The sequence below is a fragment of the Drosophila arizonae genome, chromosome 5 (genome assembly GCF_054131065.1).
Source record: "Drosophila arizonae isolate 15081-1271.41 chromosome 5, UAZ_ARI_1.0, whole genome shotgun sequence".
NCBI lineage: Eukaryota > Metazoa > Arthropoda > Insecta > Diptera > Drosophilidae > Drosophila > Drosophila arizonae.
This window is the reverse complement of record NC_142925.1, coordinates 412,686-438,146: the sequence shown is the minus strand read 5'-3', so window position 1 is coordinate 438,146 and position 25,461 is coordinate 412,686. Positions and strand designations below refer to the sequence as shown.

Below are 25,461 nucleotides of genomic sequence, written 5' to 3'. Positions count from 1 at the left end.
GTAGAACTATAGGTGGAAGGTGGGCGAAACGCAGAGTAGCGGGACAATTTAAGAGTTCAATCATATCAAGCGTCGTTTTTGTCGCGCCGTGTCAATGTTGTTGCTCCTCTCCTCCAACTCCTCTCCCTTCTGCTATGTTTCACATGTGCGCTGCACACACGTAGAGATGTAGAAAACAACTAAATAAAATACATACATACATTCATATGTATATAATAAAAAAAAAAAAAACAGAAAATATCAAAGAACACACAAATGTAAATAGGCATCTATGACTTATTAGCTCCGCTACAATCCGTCAAATAGGCATATATAAGTGTAATATAAATAGGCAAATACAAATTTAATGTATATTGAATGTTTTAAATATTTCATTAGTAATAAACATTTGCATTATAGCTCAAGAGGAGTGCACTTTAATAACCGAATTTAACTTCTTTATTCACACAGATACAATCATACGTACATTACACACAAAGCATATTCACACATTGATATATATATATGCAGTAGCGTATAGCGTTGTTGTTGTTGCTGCCGCTGCTTTTCGACTGCCTGTTGCTACTCTGCTCTCATTTGCCTATGTTTGCTATCCCTCTTGTTCTCGGCTGGACGTAATAAGCTTACTGCAACTGTGTGGGTGCATATGAAGAGCGCTGCTCGCTCGCACGCATACACAACAACTCAATATCAAACACAACAACAACATTCGTATAGCTTTCGTGCTGTGCTGTTTACCGACCGACCGACCGACCAAGCAGTCAGCCAGCCAGGCAGGCAGACAGCAGCTGGGGCTGATTTCAGTTTGATTTTGTCAGTGGCCGCGTTCGGTTGTCGTCGGCGAGTTAACGGGACGCGCCTTTTAAAAGCCGCTCAAAGCCCAGCTTTTACTTAAGTCTCGAGCCACAAACAGAGCCGAACAGATAAAAGAAGCAGCACAAAAAGTGTTTTTATTTTTTTTATTTTCTAAATTCGTTTCGTTCAATTCGTTTTTAGTTGTGTGATTTATTACTATTATTTGTTCTGGTAAATTACTCCGCAGTTTTTACACATACAAAAACAAATTGTCTTAAGACAGCACGAAAAAATATTTATTTATGAGAGAACGAAGAATACAATAACAAAATCAGAAAATGAATACAAAATAAAAACTGAAAAACATTTGTTATTGCATGGAAAATTACTACAAAAAATTTCTTGATCGCGTTTCTCTTTATCTCTCGCTCTCTCGCTCTCATTTTATAAACGCTTAAGCAAAGCAAAAAAAAAAAAAAAAAAAAAAAAACAAAAAAAAAAAAGCAACATGAATTTAAACAACATAAATTGAGTTTACCGGCAATATGAGTTGTTTTTTTTTTTTTTTTTAATATATATACATATACATATGCTTTTGTTATTGTTTTTCTTGCTAAAATTCGAGTACTTGTTACGCGCCAAATGCATTTTTGTATTCTATTTGTGTGTGAGAATTCTGTTGCCCTACAAAGCTCTAAATGAAATATACCAACAGCAAAATCTCTCGATAAAATATATAATCTTAGGCAACAAAAACAATTCACTCACACAAGCAAAACTATTCTAAAAACGGAAACCGAACAAGAATTGGACAGATAAGCAAGCAGAAAAAAAGACATGAATATTTAAATGTTTGTGTGTGTATTTACATACTAAAGCATAGTATATGTTTGAAAACTAACAACGTTTATACTGTTCAATAATTCGATCTGCGCTGCGGTAAGTGCAGATTCGAATGGGCACTAACGGCTGATTCCACAATATTCATGAACTCTCATTTGCATATGCATAAGTAGCATGAGTAGAGTGCATACATTAGGATAACTACTGTGAGAAGAGATCAACAAAAACTCTTATTCTGATTGGTACTGAGTGAAGTCGTTAACAAAACTTATACGGAAAGCTTCATTTTCGTTTACATATGTACATATATGTTTTCACGTATCTCTGCACATATTTCATATTTCAATCCCTTTTTCACAGCCCGTTATCAACGTTTCTCATGTAAAAGACACAAGCAAAGCTGCAGCTGTTATCAGAGCTGCATTTGTATGTATGGAGTACATTGTTCATAAATAACAGAGTCAACGTGTGGCCATCTTATCAGCTACGTAAAAATAAAAAAACAACAAAAAGGAACTCTGAAAGCGATCTCAAAAGAACAAAAGCAAGAAAAAGCGCAGCCGCTAATAACAAGAAATAAATGTAAAAGAAGAAGAAAACTAAGCGGAACAACAACAGGTTTTAGGTGAAGAGAAAATCTACAGATATTTCAGCCGGCTCATGGGTAAGAACTTTTTTTGATATGTATATTGTAAACATTTAATTAAAAATTGAAAAAAAAAAAAAAAAAAAAAAAAAACAAGTAAGAAGGCTCCAGTCGAGACTGCTCGACTAGGAGATACCCTGAACCCTCCAAACTGATATTCTAATCATTCTGGACTTCTTTTATGCACACATACATACACATGCACGTATAAGCACGCGCTTTGCAAACTGCGCAGCTAGCAGCGGCTGCGCTTGGGCTGCACTGCAGTGTGGGCAATATAACGAGAATTTATTTGTTGAATAATTTCTTTTGTAGACATACGATCTTAATGAAACTTTTAGAGCGTAATCATATGGCTTAAATGTGTGTACATTTCAAAGCACAAGTCTCTAGTACTTGAAATGCGTTTTTTACAAATTGGTGGCGAAGGGGGCGTGGTATCCAAAATCTGTAAATTACAAAATCTTTGTATCCATTAACTTTATATACAACGCAAATTTGAAGTCTCCAGGTCTAAAAGTGTTCAAAATAAGCTGAAAAAACATTGTCGATTTTTCGATTATTCTCGATAAAAAAGTTATCGGATGAGTTATCGAAAAAATAAAGCAAACTTGTACTGCCTATGGTATACACGAGTATGCTTGCCAAATTTCAGCTCTCTAGCTCTTATATCTTCTGAGATCCTTTTGCTCATACGGACGGACGGACGGACGGACGGACGGACGGACGGACGGACGGACGGACGGACGGACGGACGGACGGACAGACGGACAGGGCTATATCGACTCAGCTCGTCGTCCTGATCAAGAATATATATACTTTATGGGGTCTGCGATGATTCCTTCTGCCTGTTACATACTTTTCACAAAACCATTATACCCTGATTTCCCATTTTCAATGGGTTCAGGGTATAAAAACAATGCTCAGTGAAAGCTCTATGAACGGGATTAATATAAATTTCAAACATTTTCATGTTTATTTAAGTTTGCGTATATACATACATATATATGTACAGATGTATGTATGTACATCTTTAATTTATTTGATTTATAAAATTCATTATAATTTTTAATTTTAAACTAGTTCATAACTTAGGAATTGTTTGCTGAAATCGAGTTCACGAGAATCCTTGCCAATTCCTCTCCATTTCCATTTTTCCTGTTCTTTCTTGTTCTGTAAATTCCACCTAATTGCGTATTTGTGTATGTGCGTGTGCGTCTGTTCTTTTCGAAGTGCACTCGCAAATGCCAAACATGTCCACTTGGAATTGGCCAAAATTGTGCTAAAATCGGATTGCAACTGAACAAAAATCAAATCAGAAGTCAAAACTTGATGAGAACTGCAACTGATTGACAGCTGCAGGAGGAACGAGGCAGAGGCTGGAGGTAGCATCTGTAACAACCTCTAAGTTCGTGGTCAGCCATTCGGCTCTCCCTCCCTGCTTGTGTATTTGTATTATATATACGTACATATGTATGTATATAAACTTGTGTGTGAGTGAACGAGCATTTTAAACGTGGGCAAGGGCAATCTGATTGAACACATTCAATCCACATTCAGTATGGCTGTAAAATTAGTCAAGTTTTGCTTTTGTTGAGCGCAAAGAGCACGAGAAACAAGTCAGAATATTATCAGTCGGCTGTACTCGACTTCCTGCTACTCTTGCAGTCGCTGCTGAGCTGAAAAAGTTTGCCTTTATATACATATGTATAAATATGTATGTAGTTGAAAACTCGCTTATATATCTGAAATTCCAAGATAAAGATAAAGACTTGGCAATGCATACACTCCAATTTAACACACACAACACGTATGGCTGAAGCCAATATACCCGCTTTGACTTTGCGAACGTGCATAGAGCAAAAAACAACCGAAAATTTGTTGAGAAAATTTGCCACTTGACCTACCGCACTCAAATCTAAATTAAGCAAAAATTTTTTACGCGTTCTCTCTTTCTCCCTCTTCTTTGCTTCTTTCGCCGTTCATTTGAGTAACTCTTGCAATTCTACATACATGCATGTGTGTGAGTGTGACTGTCGACATATGGGCAAGTGTAAGCAGAATCTTCATTTCGCTTTCAGCAGTTACTTCACGGATGCCCAGCAGAACAGTGTGCAAAACTAGGGTATATTAGTGTGGCTCATTTGAACTTTAGTTTCTTTGTTTTTATTATTGTTGACCTCTAATATTTATTTTTGATATTTATTTGTGCATTCGACTACTTTATAAGTTGACCCTAATTTTTTTTTTTGTGTACTGTAAGCTTTCTTCCGAGAGCTGATTATTTAATCAGTACAGCTTTGAGTTAACGGTAATATTGAGTTGCAGAGAAACCTTTCAACATGCTTTCAATTAATTAAGAGCAACTTTTTAAGCTGGATTTGCAATTAGCAACAACTCGGAAAAAAACAAGGAAAAACAGAAAAAGAAGCTTTTAATCACAGCATTTACAATGTTTTGTATTATCAGAGTGTACTCACACACACACATGCACATGCATATTACAGATCATAAATTAAATCCGCAATCAGGTGATGCCGTTAGTTTTTGTAGACACACACACCCGCACAGTTGTTGTGTGCGTGCAAGTATTTATAATTTGCAGTAAGCCACCATTCAATCATTAACATTTAGGTGAGAGAGACAGAGAGAGAGAGATATACGTGTGAGAGTATAGTTTGGAGGGGGTTGGTTAGGGCAATGAAGGCGCAAAACAAAAACACAAATACAAAACACATAAGAACAAAAACGAAAAAAGTAAAAAAAAGAGAACTGAAACAGTTTATGCCAATTATGATATCAATTGTTGCCATGCCAACAGCGCAAGAGAGCGCGGCGATTACATACACACATACATAGATATTTCAGTTGAATAACTGTTGTTATTTTGTTATACATATGTATGTGTACATGAATGTGTGTTTCGCGACCTCTCGTCTTCTGCTCTGTGCGGCAGTCAGACACTTGAACTGCTTGAAGTCTGTCTGTAACTATGTTGCAGTGAATTTTAAGCGCCTCTTGAATGCTTCTAGTGCCTGCCACTGGGAACACCAAATGAAAATTAATCAATAGGTAATTTTCAATGGTCATTAGCTGAACAATGTTTTCCATTTATGCTGAAACTTCTTGTAAAGGCAATGGGCGTCGCATGCTGCATGCTGCAAGCTGTATGTTGCATTTGCATCGAAAGATGGCAGCTCGCTTACTTTGCTTGCATTACTGTCATTTCTATGGTCGCAAATTGAGGTGAGTGAACTTGCATCAGTAGCAACAACAACAACAGCAACCAACAACACCCAGAGCTTACCTCTTGGGTGACTCTCCTAACTGGAGTGAAGCCAACTACACAAGTTTCCAACATTTTCCTATAGCCCGCCCACGCACTGAAAATTTGATAATGAAAAACAGGGGTCTCATAAATTTAGCATTCAATTTGCAGTCTTTACCTTGTATTTACTCACAACTCCGTTATTCTAGGTTTGCTTGTAAGAGGCTTATAAATAAGATAGGCCTTGCATGCTAGCAACTGGAATGAATCTGTGGGTATATTGGTTTTCTCTCAGTGAGTGCAATGGGATCAGTAGACAGAAGGAGGCGGTGCATTGATCAGGGCGTGCTGTCTATTCGGCGAAAAAGAATCTATACAAATACAACTATAAGAGTGTGTTTAAGAGTAAGTCAGTCATAAGAATATAAGAGTCGTAAAGTAAGCAAGTAAAATTAAAGATCATATGAGCGTCGTTAAATTATGTAATTCAAAAAGTTCTTTTCAAATTACCGATAAAAGTCGATAACAATCTTCATTAAGTCAACTGTCTCTTCACAAAGATTTCTAGATATGAGATAGAAGATTTGCTTGACTATTAGATGTTGGTTGGGGTATTCTGTAGTCGGTCAATTCCTTCTACCCTCTGCCTTCTCTATTGTTGTTCCTCATTTTGCTGTTGGTTTCTTTGAATGCAGCTCGATTTGGGATTTTATTTTGGCTTTTGTTTTTGTTGGGCTTCAAAGTTTGCTTTTAATTACGCCATTTTCACTCACCTTACCTTTTCACTATTACAATTGTGGTTTATATTCTGAATATTTTCCTCAGCATGCCTTCATTTTTCCCAACTCGTTTTCAATTAGAGCTCCCAACGTTGTTGTGCTTCGTGCTTCCAATTTTAGTGCCTTGTTTATGGCAAAGCGATTTGCTGGTTGAGGTGCGAATTTCGGTAATGAAACGAAACACTTAATTGATTGCCATGCAAAAATCGAATGCTTACTTTAGGTGCTGCTCGATCATTGCAGCAGGTGAGAAATGAGCAATCAGGTATGCGCCCTGAAGACTGAGGGGTGGGAGCAGTAGGCAGAGATATAGGAATAAAACCTGATATCGCTAATCAAGATTGATTGACAAACGATCGAACAGCTATAAACATTGTGAATTATATATTGTTAATCTAATCAATTTGGGCTTCACTTGTTGTTCTTGCTGCTGTTGTTGTCTTCGCACCTGGCAACGGGCACAAATATCAAGCAGACGCCGAATAAACAAAAAAAAAAAAAACAAAAAAAAAAAAACAAAAAAAATCAACATATATCTGCATTCTCACTGTGTGAATAATATATTAAATATATACTTAACAATTAACTTAAATTTGCAAAATAATTTAAGAAACCTAAATAGGAATTTCAATAAAAAATATATGACATTTGTATTTAATTTTAGTATTATTATTATTTATTATTGTTTCTTAAATTTTAAAATGATAAATTCTATACAAGAATTGTATGTCAGAAAGAATTAATATAGTTAATTGCATAATAATATATATGTAATTTGTTCTAAATATCATATTGATTATAGATTTTTTTACGAATATTTTTTATGTGTATTCATTTAGTTTGGTATTTAAAGAAATTGTGTAAATGGGATCCAGTTACAATTAGTTTGGCTGCCACTTGATCTATTCAATTGCCCCCGAGTGTGTGCGAGTGTGTGCTCATGGATGTGTGTGTGTGAGTTGGGTGCCCCACATCTTGCGTTATATTTGATTATTTCGAGTGGGTTTAATAATATTGTAAATGGATTTTAATTTGCGAATGAGTTGATTAGGCAGCTAATTGAAGCATTAATGCTTGACTCAAGTAAAACGGAAATTCAATTAGTGCAATGCGACGCTACCTGCTGCCTGCTCTACCTGGTGGCAAGTGTGTGGCATGTGGCAGGTGGCAGCTCAATCAACAGCAGAACAGTTGGCATACGTGAGAGTCGAATTCTTATGCTCGGTCACAAAAAAAAAGAGGTGTATTGGTTTCAAGCAATATTTTCCTGATAGGGAGTAGAAGCAAGATGGAAAGACTTTTGACTACACCTACGTATTTCCCCTCTGCATGAGACTCGAGTTAGATCCATTCAATTAGGGTATTTCTGCAATGTGAACAAGTGCTATTCAGCTGTGTATACCCGACGGATTTTACTTATTTTCTCTTGGCATTTGGCAAGTTTGCGAAATAGTTTTTAATACTATTTGCATTTCTATTTTCGACTCGCGTGACTCGTTGTTTGTGTCGTGCAGCTCGAAAGGAAAACAACATAGGCAAGAAGAAGAATGGGAATTGAAGAAAAACAATTTATATATTCTTAAATTATATTTAAAATAAATAATTGTGATGCTAGATAGAATATTGAGCCATCCTCCTGCCTGCATCTGCCTGACTGTTTTGGACACGTTGTCAGGTGGGCAGGCCATGGCTGCAACAAAGGATGCACGAGGTGATGTCTTTATTTGACTGTTGGCCACAATTGCAAAATATCAAAAGTTAACACAGAGAGAGGGCGAGCGAGAGAGGGAGAGAGAGAGAGAGCGAGGGGGAGAGAGATGGCAATCTTTGCTGTCTTTGACAGCCAGACAGAAGGGCTTTGTGTGAAAATATTTACAATTAAGGCGAGCGCTGTTTTAATTACACTGGCCAACATGATTTATTAACCAATAAACAGAATATACACTCCCTGCTCTCTCTCTCTCTCCCTCTCTCTCTCTCTCTCTCTCCCTCTCTCTCTCTCTCTCTCTCTCTCACTGGCTTGATATATCTGTCTTTGCATTTGGCAAATGAGGCAGTTTATTTCGATACGCATTGCTATTTAGAGTGCGCAGCTGTGCTGCCATTTAAACTAGCAATGCACCCAGCGACTATTTGTCTGTCTTTCAGTCTCCCTGCCTGCTTATCCCATTGCCCACCTCCCGCTGCCGATAAATCAATTTACAAAGTAGCGACAGATGTGCACGTTGCAGCAATTGAAACAATGCCAAAAACTATTTGGTGCAAGTGCTTATATATACGCTTATCCTATATATATTTTCTGATTTATATATACATCTATCAATCAGCTGCTGATGCATGGGCATCTCAATTGTTGGCACATTGAAATGCACGCACAAATTTCTCAAATGCTTTGATTTTGGCGTTTGCTTTCCCTCTCCTCTTCCATTTCAAATTGTGCAATGCTCTGAGCACTGTATGTATTCTATATGCATGTGAGACCCCACGGGTTGTGGTCATGAACTGTTGTTTTCGATGGACTTAGCCATGTCAAAATGTCCAGTCCAGGTCGTCCTATTGAGCAAGCCTTCTGGCTGGAACTTGAGAAATCGACGTGGATTTATATAACATGTACATAATTTATATAGACAAAGTGAACTAACGAATCTATAGATGCTGTGTTATTAATTAAGCTGTTTTGTTGCACAATTTGTTGTTTATTAGAGAGTCATTGAACCTGAATGCAAGGTAAAAGCTATCAAGCGTTAGTTAATGTAATAATGACAAACCGCAACAGTAATCAACGGCACTCATTTAAGCTAGCTCGCCCTCTGTGTGTGCGCTCTGTCTATATATGTACAAATTTGTATATTAATATGTAAATATATGTATGTGCGGTCAGATGTGTGCAATTTACGTCAGAGCTGTGGTAGCCACGGCAACAGTCGAAATTAGCAGCAATAAGTGCGAACCTAGCATTATTTGTAGCCACTCTCGGCTTACGCTGCGTATGCGCGATGTGCAAGTACGCTACGTATACGCAACGTGTGCTAGCCAGAGTCACACACACACGCTCACATATGTACATATATGTATATATAGTGAGTGAAATTCAAGGCTTAACTTGGATTAATTACAGTTAAATGTAATTTGATTGATTTTGTATGCATTGCTCTCAAAGTAAAATGGAATCAAAATATGAAAATTTATTTAATACTTTTATTAAATAAAATCAAAGTGCAGTTCTCTGGATTGTCGTTAAAATTGTATAATAATTCATGTTGTATTCACTGCATTTGGGTGGCATTTAAGCAGCATTGCGTATATGTATATATATATTAACTGAAGAGTGAGACGAGAAGAGTGTTACGTTACGCACTGTGTGACTGCTAATGCTCAAGTAATTATTTTGAAGCTTTTCATTTATATTGTATTTCATTTACAAATTATTTTGTATTTTATAAATGATACGCGAAACGAGTTCAATGCAGGCTTTCTTCCCTTGCATTAGTAGCGTGGAGTATTCATTTTGTGCGGGAACGGCGACATCATTGGGAGGAAGCGTGACTAGAGTCAGGCCCAATACTTTCAAGCCGCAGTGTCTGGCGATGATTACCTAAACAAGTGAACGTATCACTGAGTTTGATGAGGACTCTGTCGAAGGGACTCACCTCTGGCACCATGGATATGCCGATGACATCGGCTCCAATTTTGCGCAAGAAGCGCTGCTCGGCCGCCGTTTCGTAGCTGGGGCCACCCATGCAGACATAGACGCCTGTCTTTATCCGGCTATCCTGCCCGATTTCCCGACTGATTTCCGTTGCCTTGTCGAGAAGCATCTCGTCGTAGGCATCGATCATCGAGGGGCGGCGCTGGCCAAAGCGCGCATCGTTGAGGCCAATCAACGGGGAGTTGCCGCACCAGCCCAAAACGTTGATATGGTCCTTGATGGCCACAACGTCGCCCACATTGTGCTCCGCACTGATCGCCCCCGCAGAGCAGATGAGAATCAGGTACTCGACGCCACACAGCTTGAACATGCGCACAGGTAACGTACAGCTGCCCACCGGGTTGCCTTCGTAGACGTGCATTCGTCCCTGGATAGCGATCACTGTGCCGCCCATGATCTGGCCCACGAACAGCTTGGAGTTGTTCCCGTGCAGTGGGCTGACCGGGAACTTCGGTATGTCCGTATACTGAATTACCACCGGGCTCTCGACCAAGTCGGCCAGCATGTTGACATGCGAGCTGAGGATCAAGCCGAACTTGGGTTTCTTCTCCGTTCTATTGATGATGAAATTCGCCATCTTTTGCACATCGTCGAAGCTGTAGAGCTCTGCCTGTGGCGTCTCAATGATGTCCTTGGGCTTCGCATTGGCCTCCTCCTGCAGCCGCTTCTCAATCAGCAGCTTCATTCGACGTATCGTCAGAGCCGTCTTGAGCGCGCAGCAATCCCTATTACACATTTTGATATTGCGATTCATTTTGGGACAGTTACTGGGATCAAGGGGGCTCAAGAGGCTTTCAAATTTTGCTTTTCAGTAAATATGGGTTTTTGTTTCCTTTACATGCTCAAATTAAAAATTTAAAAATCTTTGATATAACGATGAGCAACTGCTTTGTTTTCGTGCTTCCTTTCTTTTTCACAGCCATCAAGGAATGAACTCATCGCTAAATCTATATATATATATAGTCAATAAACTATTCTACTTACCTTTTCAAGTTGCCATTATGATAGCATTATTTCCTCTTTGAAGAGCGGAAAAACTCCTTGAGAAAGACTTTTATCTACAATATATTCTGTTTGCTTACTCTCAAAAGCCAATATACTCAGTTTACTCATAAAATGTCGCTCACCCGAACTCAGTGACTCAAGAGCTCTGGCTTCATTCGGAGTGATATTCTGTGGCCCTATAAAAGGCGAGCCTAGAGCAGAGTTGCTTTAGTTGAATCGCTGATCTCCTGCTGATTAGTCACAGTGAAGTGAAGTTGTGGTATTTATCAGTAAAACATTTTTATTTGTTCAATAATTTATTCATAAATATTAACTATTATAGGTATATTTAAGTTACTATGTCATATAATTAATGTTAAAATATTTTATTTATAACATAATATTGTTTTTTTATTTTTACTTTTATTTATATAAAATATCATCGGTAAGAATTAATAATTAACAAATAAGAATGAAAATTGTTATAATAATAATAATTAATAATAATTAAGGGAAGTGATCATTATGATAATGATGTTTATTATCAGTATCATATCATGATATTGCTGATCTTCGCATCATGTTTATCATGATCATTAACTTAATAATGATCAACATACTAATGATCATCAGCATCAAAATAATTGCAATCTGCTGTACTAAGTCAATCAATTACGATTATGCTAGTTCATATCCATCATAAAGATAACTCCATTTCGTGCATTGCTGTCGAAGCGTATTACGTATTTACTATTTGCTTTTCATGATAAACAAAAGCTACGTCTCAACGATTCCAACGTCATTTCGGACTTGTAATTTATATCATCGCATTGATTATAATCTTTGCGGTTTGATCGAAGCCAGCATAGCAGCAATGTCAACAGCGAATGGTTAGCGAACGTGACTTTGTAGGCGGCAACAGCAACAATAAAAGCAACAATAATAAAAAAAAAAAAAAAAAAAAAAAAACAACAACACTACTCAAATAACAAAGCGCTGCAAAGTTTTCTATTTCAGTTTTGTTGTTGCTTTGCGCTTCGACTTTGTTATTGTAAAATTAATAAATTTATAGCGACGGGCAAACGCTTCAGCGATTCACTCAGTGCCAGCGACTCTGATCCGCTGCCCACTCTATATATAGCTATGTAAATATGTGGGCGTGGCGCAGCCTTCAGCCACGCCCAGTCGATCTGTCAAGCAGCACTCACAATTTCCAGCTGCGGCTGTTGACAGATGCGCGCCGAAAAAACCGCATAAACAAAAAAAAAAAAAAAAAAAAAAAAAAAAAACAAGTAAAACTGCTTTATGGCAAAGAGAACGACTATGGAGATACCTTAACTATGGAGAACTTGTTTCGTGATACGGTCACAGTCGTTGTATACCTTTGTAGAGCTACAGAGTTAGACTATAAAATATTCTAATATTCCATTGCCTTATACTCTATTAAACTCCCTATTCTACACTGAAACCAATATACCCTTCCTGGCTCTTTGTTTTGGGTGCAGGGCAGAAAGATTAAAAAAAAATTTGACTTGTGGGGTTGACTGTTGACAGATTGTTGTTGCGGCATCTGTTGTTGTTTATTGGTTTACCCTATTAATTAGCAAAGAAATAAGTTATAATGGCATCCACTGGCCAGCAGCCAGCAGCCAACAGCCAACAGCCAACACCCAGACAGACAATCAACGACAACAATTTGAATTGTTTATCAGCAGGCAGGCCACATGCATTTTGTTTATCCCCATAGAGAGAAAGGGAGAGGAAGAGGGAAAAGGAGAGGAAGAGAAGGGCAAACAGAATGCAAATGAGGCTGACTATAAGCATAAATATTCTGTGTAGAATCTAGCAACAAGTACAACAGCAACAACAGCAACAACAACTAGTACTAGAATGGCAAAAGTACCTTGCCTGATATTCAATGATGTCGGACAACAGGTCGTATGCTTGTGTTTTCATTTAAATCACGCATACGCATGGTAAACATCTGAGGGGTGCCAAAACAAAAGATAGTGCTCGAAATAATATGATTAATTGCGATCTACGTGTTCCATTTACGTTTTGCAACAGCTCCACATTTACACACAAAAATCCTCTTTTGTTTCAGTTGTTTTCACATGACTCACAATGCACAATTAAGCTGCTTATTATGGTTACGAATTACACAAAGGAATATCTTATATATATAAATGTAAGTGTGTATATGACATGATATATATGTAAAGAGGGGCGCTCTAAAACACAGCTGAAATGGATGTCAGTAAACGTCAATCGACTTTTGCCGAACCTAACTGAGTCATCAGGTTTTCATGCCTTTGTTCGGATGTGTGCAACAGATAGAAGCAGGCGTGGCAGATGCCATTGAGTAAACATATTGCTGAGCAGAAGGACGCCATGTCCCATCCCAATATCTATATAGCTTGAATTTAATATTTTATATTGATTATGTGGTTGGCAATCTCTTCATATTTGCTTTCATTCGGATGTAATAATTTCTGAAAACTTTACTAATTTAGCAAGTTTACAAGTTATTCAATAACTCAGCATAGGCAAAAAATCAAAATTAGCTGCAAGGGCGAGGTATTTGCTAGTCGGTCTATTCTGACTGGGGGGTTTTTATATTATTTATTTATTTATTTTGCCATCATCTAGTTTTAGCTTTGTATGTACGGTAATACCTTATTTTGTTACGTTTGTTTGTTAAGCTAACATTTTCGTCTCTCTCATGTTCTCTTTTTGCAGTTTTCTACGCTCGCCTAACGTGAGTGAGAGTGATTTCGGCCAGGCGGCTAGCTGATACCAATGAAAGCCAATTCTAACAGCAATTGCAATTATATTAGTAGTGCATGCGGCGAGTCAAGCGTTGCTAGAGAACAGTTGAAGCGGAGGGTGAAGCGCGAGCATCGCAGCCATACGTACAAGTGTTTGAATCATAATCCGTTAACAAGGCTCAAGCTGCTTGAACAGCGACGCCAGCGACTGCAGCCTCTGTTTGAAGTTTAGCTACGAAAGCAGCTCCTGACCAAGAGCCGAAGTTCAAGTTGTTGACGTTTCTGCCTTTCTTTGACTTGTTTCCATTTACGCTGGCTCTGGCTCTGGCTCTGGCTCCAGCTTTATTGTTGCCTCTCGTTTCGACGACCGCCTGTTGCACAAAAGTCAAAGCCGAGGCAGTTGCCTTAATTGCCCCGACAACCACAGCAACAGCAACAGCAACAAACACAACAACAGCAACAATCAGCGAGGAGAGTAAAGAGAAGTTGCACCGAAAACGAAATTCTGCAAGTGAAAACATACTTTATAATCAAGCAGCACACCGAGCGAGCGAGAGAGAGAGAGAGAGAAGAGGAGGAGGGAAACCTAGATTGTGAATGACAACGAGTCGGGCAGCTCCTTTAGCTACAAAGCAGCCAAGCTGACTCTGACGAGTTTCCTTTACAGTAAAAAACCAGTAACTGTAACTGGAACTGGTATCCGTCTACATACACATATATACGATTAATATTATCAGCGACTCAACTCACACACATATATACACATACGTACGCACGCACACCAATGTACTGGGCTGTTGATTATTACGCGGAAATGGGACAAATCTCACAAGATGTAAGTAAAATAATGATATATTTCTTATACTGCATAAGTGAAAACATTTAGAAGACCAAGTTAAGTTAGTTAATAAGACAAATTTAAAAAGACTTGGTGTGTTGCAGAGGAAACAGTAAGTGCATATATTATATACATATGTAGCATACGATTAAAAATTACTGGAAAGTAATCAGAAAGTAAAAAACTAAGAGCTAAACAAATTAGATGTGTCCACGAGCCTATTTAAGACCTACTGGCAAAAATACAAGAGCTATATCAAGGCAATTCAAATTGCTTCCCAAGCTATAGATATTGCTCGTTTTAAATACGAAACGGACGCTAAACTGTCTGGTTTTATTACGTTCCTCACATATAATTTCATTTTATTTGACACTTTATCTACCGCAAACCAAAATCATTTGGGTCAACCCAGTTAATATCCCATTTTTTCAAATTTAACTAATTTGGCTTTGAGATCGATCCATAGGATTAAATTCGCAATGATGTTTAGCTGATATGCAAAATTTTTCGCATTTACTGCAATTATTTCGCTGATGGCCAATGGATTTATGTGTAATTGAGCGCCACAAAACTGTTGCCACAGACGGTTGCATGCAGTGAGGAGGAGAGGCAAGGGAGGCAAAGGCTGTGTTTGCCACGTGTAAATCGATTAAACGGCTCTCAGGGAAATCAACATTCAAAATGAGCGGCTTTCGTCTGTTTGTTTCGGGCTTTCGGTGTAATTCATGAACTAATTGAATTTTTGCAGATTGCTGCGGGCCAGTTCAACTTTTTGTCTATGCACACGTGTACTCCCACACACACGCACACATACACACTCCTATACACAGTTAAGTTGTGCAACACGAGTCGAATTCGAGTTTTGTTTCATTATAAAGTCTAGACTAATTAGAGATACAAATATGTTTCGCATATCATGTCATAAATGTAGTTAAATTAATTAATGCTAGCAACATGTATATTTGCTTTCCTCAGATGAAAGTGGGCAGAGAAATTTTACAAAGGCAGCAGAGATAGAGCGTCTACTCAATCCCATCCTTGCCCTTTCTGCACTCACTTTGACTTCAAATTTTGATATTGCAGAAAATGAAAAAAATTCAGTAAAAGGCAATGCTCAAATAATATATAGAAATATATAGAGAAATATTATTTTAAAATTAGAAATACATATGTAAAGCTAATGCTGTTAATCTCAGTTTAATATTTGAAAGTAAAGGAAGAGAGTTTAACTAACTGTAAATGTTCAGTTAGTTAAACTCTCTTCTGCAGACCTAAGCAAAGTTAGGGTATACAAAGGAAAAAAGAAAAGAGATCTATGCATACCTTTATGCTATGCATGTCACATGTATTTTTCATTTAGCAGCAAACAAATAGTTTTGCTAGACAATGCAGGATGGATTTCGCTTCAACAATATTATCACAATACAGCAAAAAAGGAGAGGAGAGAATACCCGAATCCATGTGGATTTTCACTTTAACAGCAGGAGAAATTCTGTGAAATACAAGTTTTAATTGGAAGAGAATAAAAGGAGAATTTCAAACTATGCGAATACTGCGCTGATTTATGCTGATTTTTAGTTTATTTTGGAACGAGTTTGATAAGCTGTTGAAAGCTTCAGAATTATTCGCAATGGAAATTAAAACGATAACAATATATTTAATATATATATAAATATATGTATATAATTTGCATATGTGAAACAATTTTAGAATGAAATATTGTGTAGCCGAATGAAACTAGGCCAATAGGGACAGCAAGACAAAGACGGCTATATATATACATATATTGATAAACATACTTTGACTTTGAATACAAAGAGAGAGAAAGAGATTCAGAGACGGTGGTAAACCCCCAAAGATAGGATAGAGATAGAGAAAACTGATAGAGAGATGGACAAAGGGAGATAGAGGGATACAGTCAAAGACAGATAAGGAAATCTCTTTAGATTCTCTTTTCTTTTAAAACCCCATAAGCTATTGGAAATCAATTTTATTAAGAAATAAATACTAACTACCATCAAATTGTAATCTTTTGCTTAAAACTTAACTTTCACTTTTTATTCCTATAAATCAGTGTTGAATATTTGGTTGGCATTTACGAGTCCTTAAAAAAGTTTATATACTCAGCCAAATCAATATAATAAGAATATAAATTTAAATATGCATAAAAAAACCGTAGAGAAGAAACGAATAAAGTCGAATATTTATTCTATTATTGAACTCGGCTGACTAAATGGCACGCACATGCCATATAGATAGATGTTCTATTTATTCTTTTTTATAGCCTCTCGCACATAAACATATACTATATGAATAAATTTATAAATAACAAAAATACATTTGAATCATGTCGCAACACGAGGCGAAGCGCGTTAGATAAATTTGTATACTAAATATTTCGACTTACTTCCGCATCTGCAATTAAATTGCACAAATCATTTAAATGCAATGTTGAAAATGCTTAAAATGCTGAAAATGTTGGCGAATTCGTTTTGCGTCGATCTAAAGTGTAACCAAAGCTAATCTGATGCAATTTTCCGTTGCGCATTTCAGCCAGATGGTGAATCAGACTCGCAGATGGTCGTTCGGTCTAGATAAGCAGAGACTGCATTAGTCAGCGATTAAATTTAGTCAATCAGACAGTCGCAGTATCTAAATATATGTATCACAAGAACTGTATTGCTATCAGTCAATCAATCTGGCAATCAGTTGGGCAATCAGCTAGTACACTTATAAGGAGACAGACGGCATAAATAGTTGGTCAAATAGATTTCAATCACATTTCAGTGAGACAGGCCGGAAAGGTAGTTGTCTGTCATCAATCAGTCAATCATTCAATCAACTCACCTACCCAGAAGAAATATTCAGTCAAATGTTCAATTGAAAGAGCAACTTTAAGCATTAACCTAGTCCATCCAATATTTGTAGTATATATACCGTATTTATTACAGCAGAGGTGTATTACTCTCACTTATGGAGTCAATCAGTCAAGATGCGATTAGTCAATAGCCAAGAAAGGAGAATTGCTGCTTTAGCACACTCTCTCAGTTCTTCTATTCAGCTCTCTCACTAGGTCAAGCAGTCAATCAAGAACCGCTGTCAGCCAGTCATCCATCATTAAGCTTGCTGCTCCACTCTCTCTTAGTCAGTCAGTCACTCAGCCACTCTGTCACTCTGTCAGTCAGTCAGCCAGTGTGCCATGTCGTTATTCCGTCACTCGGCAAAAGACTTTTGGATTATTGCCAGAGTGCGAATGGTGCACATCTGTATATTTTGATATTGTTGCCCATCGCTCTGGGTATTTTTATACAATTTTCATTTATATCAAAAGCTAAAAGATCTCCGCGTTATGTAAATACAGAGAACTTTCTAACCATCTATACAGCTCTTTGACTATGGTTATTTGGCTCTGATTCAGTCTCTAATGAATAACGCTAAAACAGGGAAACAGCAATTATGAAAATCATTGCATGTATAAGTATGCCAAGTCTTATCAATAAACTGTTATCAGGCCAAGGAGCAGCTGGGACTTAACTGTCTGTCAGTTTACAGTTGTTGTTGCTGTTGTTGTTGTAGTCATCGTTGTAGCTGCCGTTGTCGTCGTTGTTACTGGCAATAATATGCACCCTAATAATAATTTGCCACACTTTGCCGCACTTGTGTTTAGTTTGTTCATGTCTTTGTGTTTGTATTGCTATTGTTTTGCCTTTAGAGCTTCGATTGTTTGCACTTTATCAGCAGACAAAGTGTCGCAGCAACTGAGTGCCAGACGCCTGTCTGTGTGCGAACACATATACACCCACGAGCTTACACAGTGACTAACTAACACCCACCCACACACACGAACAGTGCTGTTAACTATCTAATGTTAAAACAAATGGCAGATGGAAATCAGAAAGGCGAAAAAATACGTGCAAGAGGAAATTAAAAAAAAAAAAAAAAAAACGGTATAAAAAGGTAAAATTGAACAAAAAATAGTTAGTTGGGTTTTACATTTGTAGTATTTCGTTTTGTTTTTCAATTTATATGTATATTTACCTTTACATCATTATTATTGTTCGAATTTAATATATATTTTTGTTCGACACATAAGGATATTAGAGCAGGAATAGAACCTTGTCGCAATGCTTTAACAAATTCAATAAAAATCGAAGAATATCATAAATTGACAATTTCGATGTTGGACAGCCAGTAAAAAGTGAAATTGTAAAGGCAGCTAGCAACAGGCTGAAAAAAGATTAAAAGGTTTTCATCAAAGGGAGAGAGTGTGACTGAAAGTGCACTTTGAAAACTAGCCAAAAAAGGCTAAATCCATCTGCGGACATTGGCTACAGTGGCAACACAGAGGAGCACTCAGAGAGAGCGAGGAGTTTGTCAATATTGGCAGTTGCTAGACACTCGCAAACATGTATAGTACTTACCGATGCCATGCAACATCTATCGTAAATACATACATACATATGTATACATACTCATAAGAACTGGCTGCCATATACCGCTGCATTTACGAAAAAGAAACAAGAACTGCAGAAAACTATATTGGTTCGACAGTGTAAAACAATACAAAAAAATAAAAAATAAAATAAAAGAAAGAAGTAGAGTAAGGGAAACACACAAGATAAATAAAGATAAGGGAAAGAGTTTATAAATTGTGTTTTTGCAGAGTGCCTGAAAAGGTTTTGTTATACTGCAAATATTTGAACAGCAAACTGAATGAATGCAGTTGATTAATTGAATAATATACACCGATTACAATGTATATAAAAATATAATGGAGATATGGCTTTGGCATAGGATGCAGCTGCTCTGCTCATTGTTCTCGCTGTAAGTGGAACAGCAATTCTCACTATATATACTATATATACATACACATATCAAAATAGACATATTTATATGAGAAGCATGTACATGCACTGACATTCATATGCAAATAAACCTAAATTAATATGCTAAGCTCCAACTGCAGACTGAACAAAATCCAATTATATATATTATATATATGTATATATGTGTGTGTACTGCGTTCACTTATGAGTTTATAGTTTATCACGTCTAGACGCGCGTTTTTATTAGCTACAAATAGTTTATAATGCAACAAACGAGACAAAGACAGAGATATGAGTGTAATTATATATAAAGAAACAAAGTAAGAGTCAAGTCGGGAGTGATTGACTAGGACATGCCCTCACTCCGCATGCGAAGCCACCAACACAACTCTTATTTACATGTGAAAAATATTATACCAATAACTCTTCTAGTCTGTAAAATATACCCGGGTTCTTTGAATATATTTATTTTATGGGGCTAGTCTCACCTTTGTACAGAAACTAATATACTTCATTTTAACACATTCGATGGGTTTTGGGTGCAAAAACAATTCTATCAAGTAGTTGTTTATTCTTCATTTTTTTTTTTACTTTTATTATTATTATTATTATTATTATTATTATTTCGTTTTCACAGACACTTATTTTAGTTTGCATTTCTAGCACCTGCCGTTTTTTCCACTTTACTTGTTTACCTATTCACCCGTCTAGCTATCTCTGTCTCCTGCTCGGCTATCTCTACCTACTTATTTATTTTGTTTGCTATTTCTCTTTTGAGCTGTCTACCATTTATGCTAATTTATTTGCTTGTTTACCAGCTTTTGTTTTAATTTGTTGAGGCCACTACTGTTGACATTTGAAGCGAAACCTCGCGCCCACTCGACAACAACAGCAGCTACAACAGCAACAACAACATAATATGTATTATGAAAACAAAAACATAGAACAACAATGAAAATTCCACATCAAGTGAAAACCGCAAAGCAGAAAAACTAAAGTAAATCAAGTTGTCAGTCAAAAAAGAAAACAATAAGAAAACATGTTAGGGCACTGCAATCGGGTGCAGCTGACTGTATGATACTCGCTCATGGCCTTAAATGAATTCAGATGATTGAACGTGTATATGCTAATTCATTTATGATCGTTGATCGTTGGCTACACCCCCAAATTATTTGAATACTATCAGACCTGGATCCGCACTAATATATACTCGAAATTTCGACTCTGCACACTATAAGCATATATGCTCGCTTTGACATCGTGAGCGGGCATTACAACTGAACCCTCTTCGTCATGTGCTAATTATGCAAATGATTTAATTTGGTTTATTTATGTTGTACTTCATGCGTTTTCCTGCTTTATTCTTTTTTCTCTTTATTTATTGTTGTGAAGGAGGAGATCAAAATTAGCTCGCAATAATTAATTACGCAAATTAACCTAAGCTAAGAGAGAAAAAAAAAGGGGAAACGACCACATGAGAAAAGCTGAAAATAGAAGTAGAAATAGCAGCAGCAGCAACACTTTGGTGCAGAATTGCAGGCACTGTAGAAGAAGAAGAAGACCGTTTGACAGTACGTCTCATTTGTAAGCGCCACGCTTTATGATTTCGCACGTAAACACTTCCGCGAATATATACTCTGTAGGGCCATTGAATCTTACACTGAGTAATGGCAATTCGGGTACCAGACTGAATGGGAAATGGTACGGAAAGGGTTCGAGCATAATAATTCAGTAACTGTGTGTATAACAATTATGTATAACTGCAGTGTATGACACAAATGTAGAACAGCGATGTAAAAGAGAAGCGTATAATTGGTATGAATAACAGAAATGTATGACAGCCAGAAGCTGTATAACAACAATACATAAGTAGTGTATAACAGTCATTTTGTATATCAGATGTCATTTATATAACAGATTTGTATAGGTTTAATGAGCTAATTAACTGTTACGTAAAACAGCCGAAATGAAAGGCAAAGCACAAAATTCGGATTACCTTAACTGTTAACTGTCGTTAAATAATATCTGTTCTACTGCAAATTGTTAAACACACATGAATATGACACAAGACCTGGGAGTGCTTTGAGTACTCTAGTGTCTCTTTAGCTTCGTTTGGCTCTGGGTCTGAGTTCTAATTTTGGCTTAAGGCGAACTTATGACACATCACAATGAATAATTTGTTGTCTCGCAATCTTTACGAGGCGAAACTTCCCTTCGACTCTAGTGGCAGAAACTTTGCTAAACAGTGTAATTATTAGTCACCTCGGCGAATATCGGCTTTGTGTTTGCTTATGTAATTCAATTTTATAATTAAAATGCCAGCTGGCTGCCACGTCTGTCATCAAGGCAATGAGCGAACGAGCGAATGAGCTGAACTCCCCCTTCTGTGCTGCCCTTGTAGAGAGTATCGCCTGTTGTGCTTTAGAAGCCGACATTACTTCAAGTCCACTCAATTATGCTCAAATTTATGCATGAATGCTTAAGCAAGGGCCTGGTTTCTCGCTTTTTCGCTTTTTCGCTGTTCACTTTTCAGTTTTGAGTTTTGAGTTTTCAGTTTTCGGCATTCGGTTTGGGTTTGCCTCAGAACAGCCACAACAATAATAGCAACAACTACAGCAACAGCAGCAACAACATCAACAATAATAATAATAATCATAAAAATAACAACATTAAAATGTGTGTAGCGATAAATTATGCTCAGTCACGTCTCGCATTCATATGGAGCAAGAGTCGCTTCCTCTAATGTTGACCTCCATTTAATGTTTTGTGTTTCCTATGCTCATGTTGTTTATTATACATTTTTTGCGCAGCTCTTATACAAAAACAAAAGAGTTAACTATAATATAAGCTCACTTGCGTTACATTCTAACTCTGGTTGGAGGAGGTTGAGAGCCAGAGAGAAGGAAAGTTCTTTCTATTAATCAATTCATTAGCTATTTACGTAATTGTCTATCTGCCAATATCTGTATGGGCGACCAATCAAATTTCTGCTTATTTAACTATCTATTTATCTATCCATCTATCTATCTATCTATTACTTATCAGTCGATCCATCTATTTGACTGTCTATCATGTTTCTCAAAGAATACGTTCCTAATAATGACGTAGAGAGCGAGAAGAACTTCAGTCTATTGATACATCAGAGTGCAGTCACAGCAAAAACAAAACAAAAAAGAAAACACTCGCCATATCATGTATACGCCATGCGGACGAACGAGTTTTCAAGGCAAGCCATCGACGAGTCTGGTGCAATTTCGAATACCCTGAAATGCTTCTTTGATGCAAGCATTTAAGTCTTTCCCTGACAAAGAAACTGCATAAAACAGCACACACTTGATTACATACATACTCGTGTCCATTAAACTTGGCCCAGCCAGCTAGCCGCCCCCTTCCACTTATTTTTCCCTCCTCCTCCTACCGCTGTTTCTCTGTAACCAACTGGTCCGTGGCCACTTTGTAAGCTCTGCTCCCATAAGCCAAAGCCAAAGTCAAAGTGGTTTTACTTTGCGAACCGGTTTCTCTTCCATCAAAGCGCGCTTCGCTGTCTGTGTGTGTGCGTGTCTGTGTGTGTGAGAGCTATTTTCCATGCTACTGTCTTATACTGCACTTTCTTGACTGCGCTGCATTCACTCTGCTTATACCCCACAATTTCCAGACTTGTTTTCCTAAATGAATCGAAGAGGCGCAGCAACAGCTTTCAGTAATTTATACTCAATTAACGTATATTAATTAATTATAATTTGTTTCTTACGCAATTTGTCAACGCGTTTTCGTTCCTCCTCCTCCCATCGAAGCGGGAATAAGTCTGACGAGTTCCTACGAACCTTCAATTTGCTCTGGCGCCACCTAACGACGAGCTGCCAATTAAAATGCTAAAAAAAAGGAAACCGAATGCAAATAAAAAGCGAAAACGCGAATAAAGCAACAATACTAACAGCAGGCCAGAGTGCTCCAGTCGGGAATGCTCGACTGTGAGACACTCTTAACTTGTGCTGGCTATGGAAAAATTGTATGGAATTTGAGTAGGCCATTTGCATAAGTTCTTATATTTTGTTACTAATATAATCCTATTTTTTATATTTTAATGCCCCTATAGAATCACAGTGTAAAACTTGATTAGACCTATGCTTTTGTATTCTTGAATACCTTCACAATCTTGTATTTTGATACTCGTACCGTCCTAAACTCTTGTATGCAAGATTGTTCTAGAATCATAGTCTACGGTTCTACTCTTGTTATCTTATACACTTTTACTATAAGCAACTTTTAAGGCTCTATTCATCTTATCTACTGTATATGTTTAAGAAAAAGACAATGTACCCGCTTCAATCATTCAAATTATGTTTAGAGGTTTATAACTAAAATAAAGTCGTCTTTACAGGCTCTAAATTAATTTTACATAGTTTTTCAATGATCATTTCTCTACTGGAAATTGAGTTTGCTTATTTTTGGCGCACGATTAGAACAGTTGAATAAATTTTTGATTTGCGAATTGGAGGAGTAGAGTAAACTATTTACATATTTCTTGAAAATGAATGACCACGATCTGTGTGTGTGTGTGCAGCCCACATCAATTTGCATTTGAATAGTTGGCCATAAATCAGATTGATTAATGGAATGTCTTGTTTATCTGCTTAGTTCGGCACTTGTTAATGTCCGATGCCTGGCTACCAGCGAAAATATGTCTAGCTCGACATTAAACATAATTAATTATGTGAGAGTGTTGCCATTTAGCAATCGAACACTGAACCACAAAACTAGGATCACACTTCTGTGAAGCTGGATCCGAGTTGATGCTGTAGCTGTAATCGAGAAAAAAGTCAGCCTAGAATATTTGAATATAGACACAAGGAATATCATCACTTTGATACCAATTTAATACTTTATATTTCTCGAGCTGTGAATATAAAAGAAGATGAAAATATTGTAGACCTGTTGCCTTGCCAAGGTAGTTTATACCTATATTCGACTGGGGCTATTATATCATTCTGATTATAATGAACATATTATATAGCAGTTCCATTTATTTGTTGATTCTGTGGCTCTGTGGGTGTTTGCTTCAAAGTCAAGCGTAGAAAACAAAACAAACCTGCGGCTAGATTTGATTTGATTTCTCATTTTCTGTTCAGTTGTGATTGAGCCACTTGCCAAATTTGGCTTGATTAAATTTTAGAATAAGGCTAAGAGCGCGCGTGGGCGTCATAGGTTCGTATGCAAATTGTGTTAGCAACTACTTTAGAGACTCGTATTAAACCTATGTATATATATGCATATAAGTCTGTATGTATGTAGTGTAGGCCAACATGATATACAAAACGATAAGCAACTCGCTGATTGCGGCTCGCTATCAAGCAACAGAAGGCAACTAAGTCCGACTGCAAAGAAATGACTAGCAAGCCGAAGAAAACAAAATACAGAAAAAAGCAAAACAAAACAAAACAAAACAACTAACAAAAAAGTCATTGAACGTTTAATAACATCGCCCCAGTTTAGACGACCAACAACAACAACAACAGCAACAACAATCAAATAATAAAAGAAAAAACAACTTTGATTAACATTTTACAGTCAGCCGGAGCTTGAGCAAGCAGCAAGCAGCAGGCAGATAAAAATATAGAAAAACGCTGCCGCATAAACATGTGTTGTTTAATGAGCAAATTATATATGTACGTACATATCTAGCTTTATAAGTAGATTTAGTATATACATACATTATATATCTGTATGGCAGCCTCTGAGCTAACAACAACAAGCGTCGCTTTTGTATTGCTAATTGTTTAATAGCACTTCAAAAGAACATCTCCAGCATCTGCATGCCAGCGCTGAGCAGCTAGCTTTTTTTGAGGGCAAATCTAGCATTTTTGTAGCTGTCTGATGGGTTGTTGCTCATGGGTGGCCTCACTTCTTGTTTATCATACCCAACTATCTAAGGAACTCTTTTTTGTCAACTCTTCCTCTTTCAATATTCTTAGTTCACCTGCGGTCAACTTGTCGCTTTGTTAATG

At 37.2% G+C, this 25,461-nt stretch overlaps 2 protein-coding genes across 4 annotated transcripts in view; one reads left to right on the top strand and one right to left on the bottom strand.

Moving 5' to 3' along the window:
* The first annotated feature begins 776 nt into the window (after positions 1-776).
* Positions 777-25,461, top strand: part of Sesn (Sestrin) — a 32,959-nt gene continuing 8,274 nt past the window's right edge. The window contains exons 1-4 of one of the 3 annotated variants that reach the window (XM_089470726.1): positions 779-1,026; positions 1,999-2,302; positions 13,129-13,212; positions 13,764-14,627. In XM_089470726.1, coding sequence (XP_089326852.1) covers positions 14,577-14,627 — 51 coding nt within the window. In that variant the 5' untranslated portion in view covers positions 779-1,026; positions 1,999-2,302; positions 13,129-13,212; positions 13,764-14,576. Of the gene's footprint in view, positions 1,027-1,998; positions 2,303-13,128; positions 13,213-13,763; positions 14,628-25,461 lie in introns of all 3 variants that reach the window. The other 2 variants (XM_089470727.1, XM_018010477.2) reach the window with 2 other exon arrangements.
* On the bottom strand, positions 9,715-10,942 carry LOC108615763 (uncharacterized). Its single transcript, XM_018010490.2, has 2 exons — positions 9,982-10,942; positions 9,715-9,926 (listed from the first exon to the last, which is right to left on the bottom strand). The coding sequence occupies exons 1-2, from the start codon at positions 10,792-10,794 to the stop codon at positions 9,750-9,752; spliced, it is 990 nt and encodes a 329-aa protein (XP_017865979.1). The 5' UTR covers positions 10,795-10,942; the 3' UTR covers positions 9,715-9,749.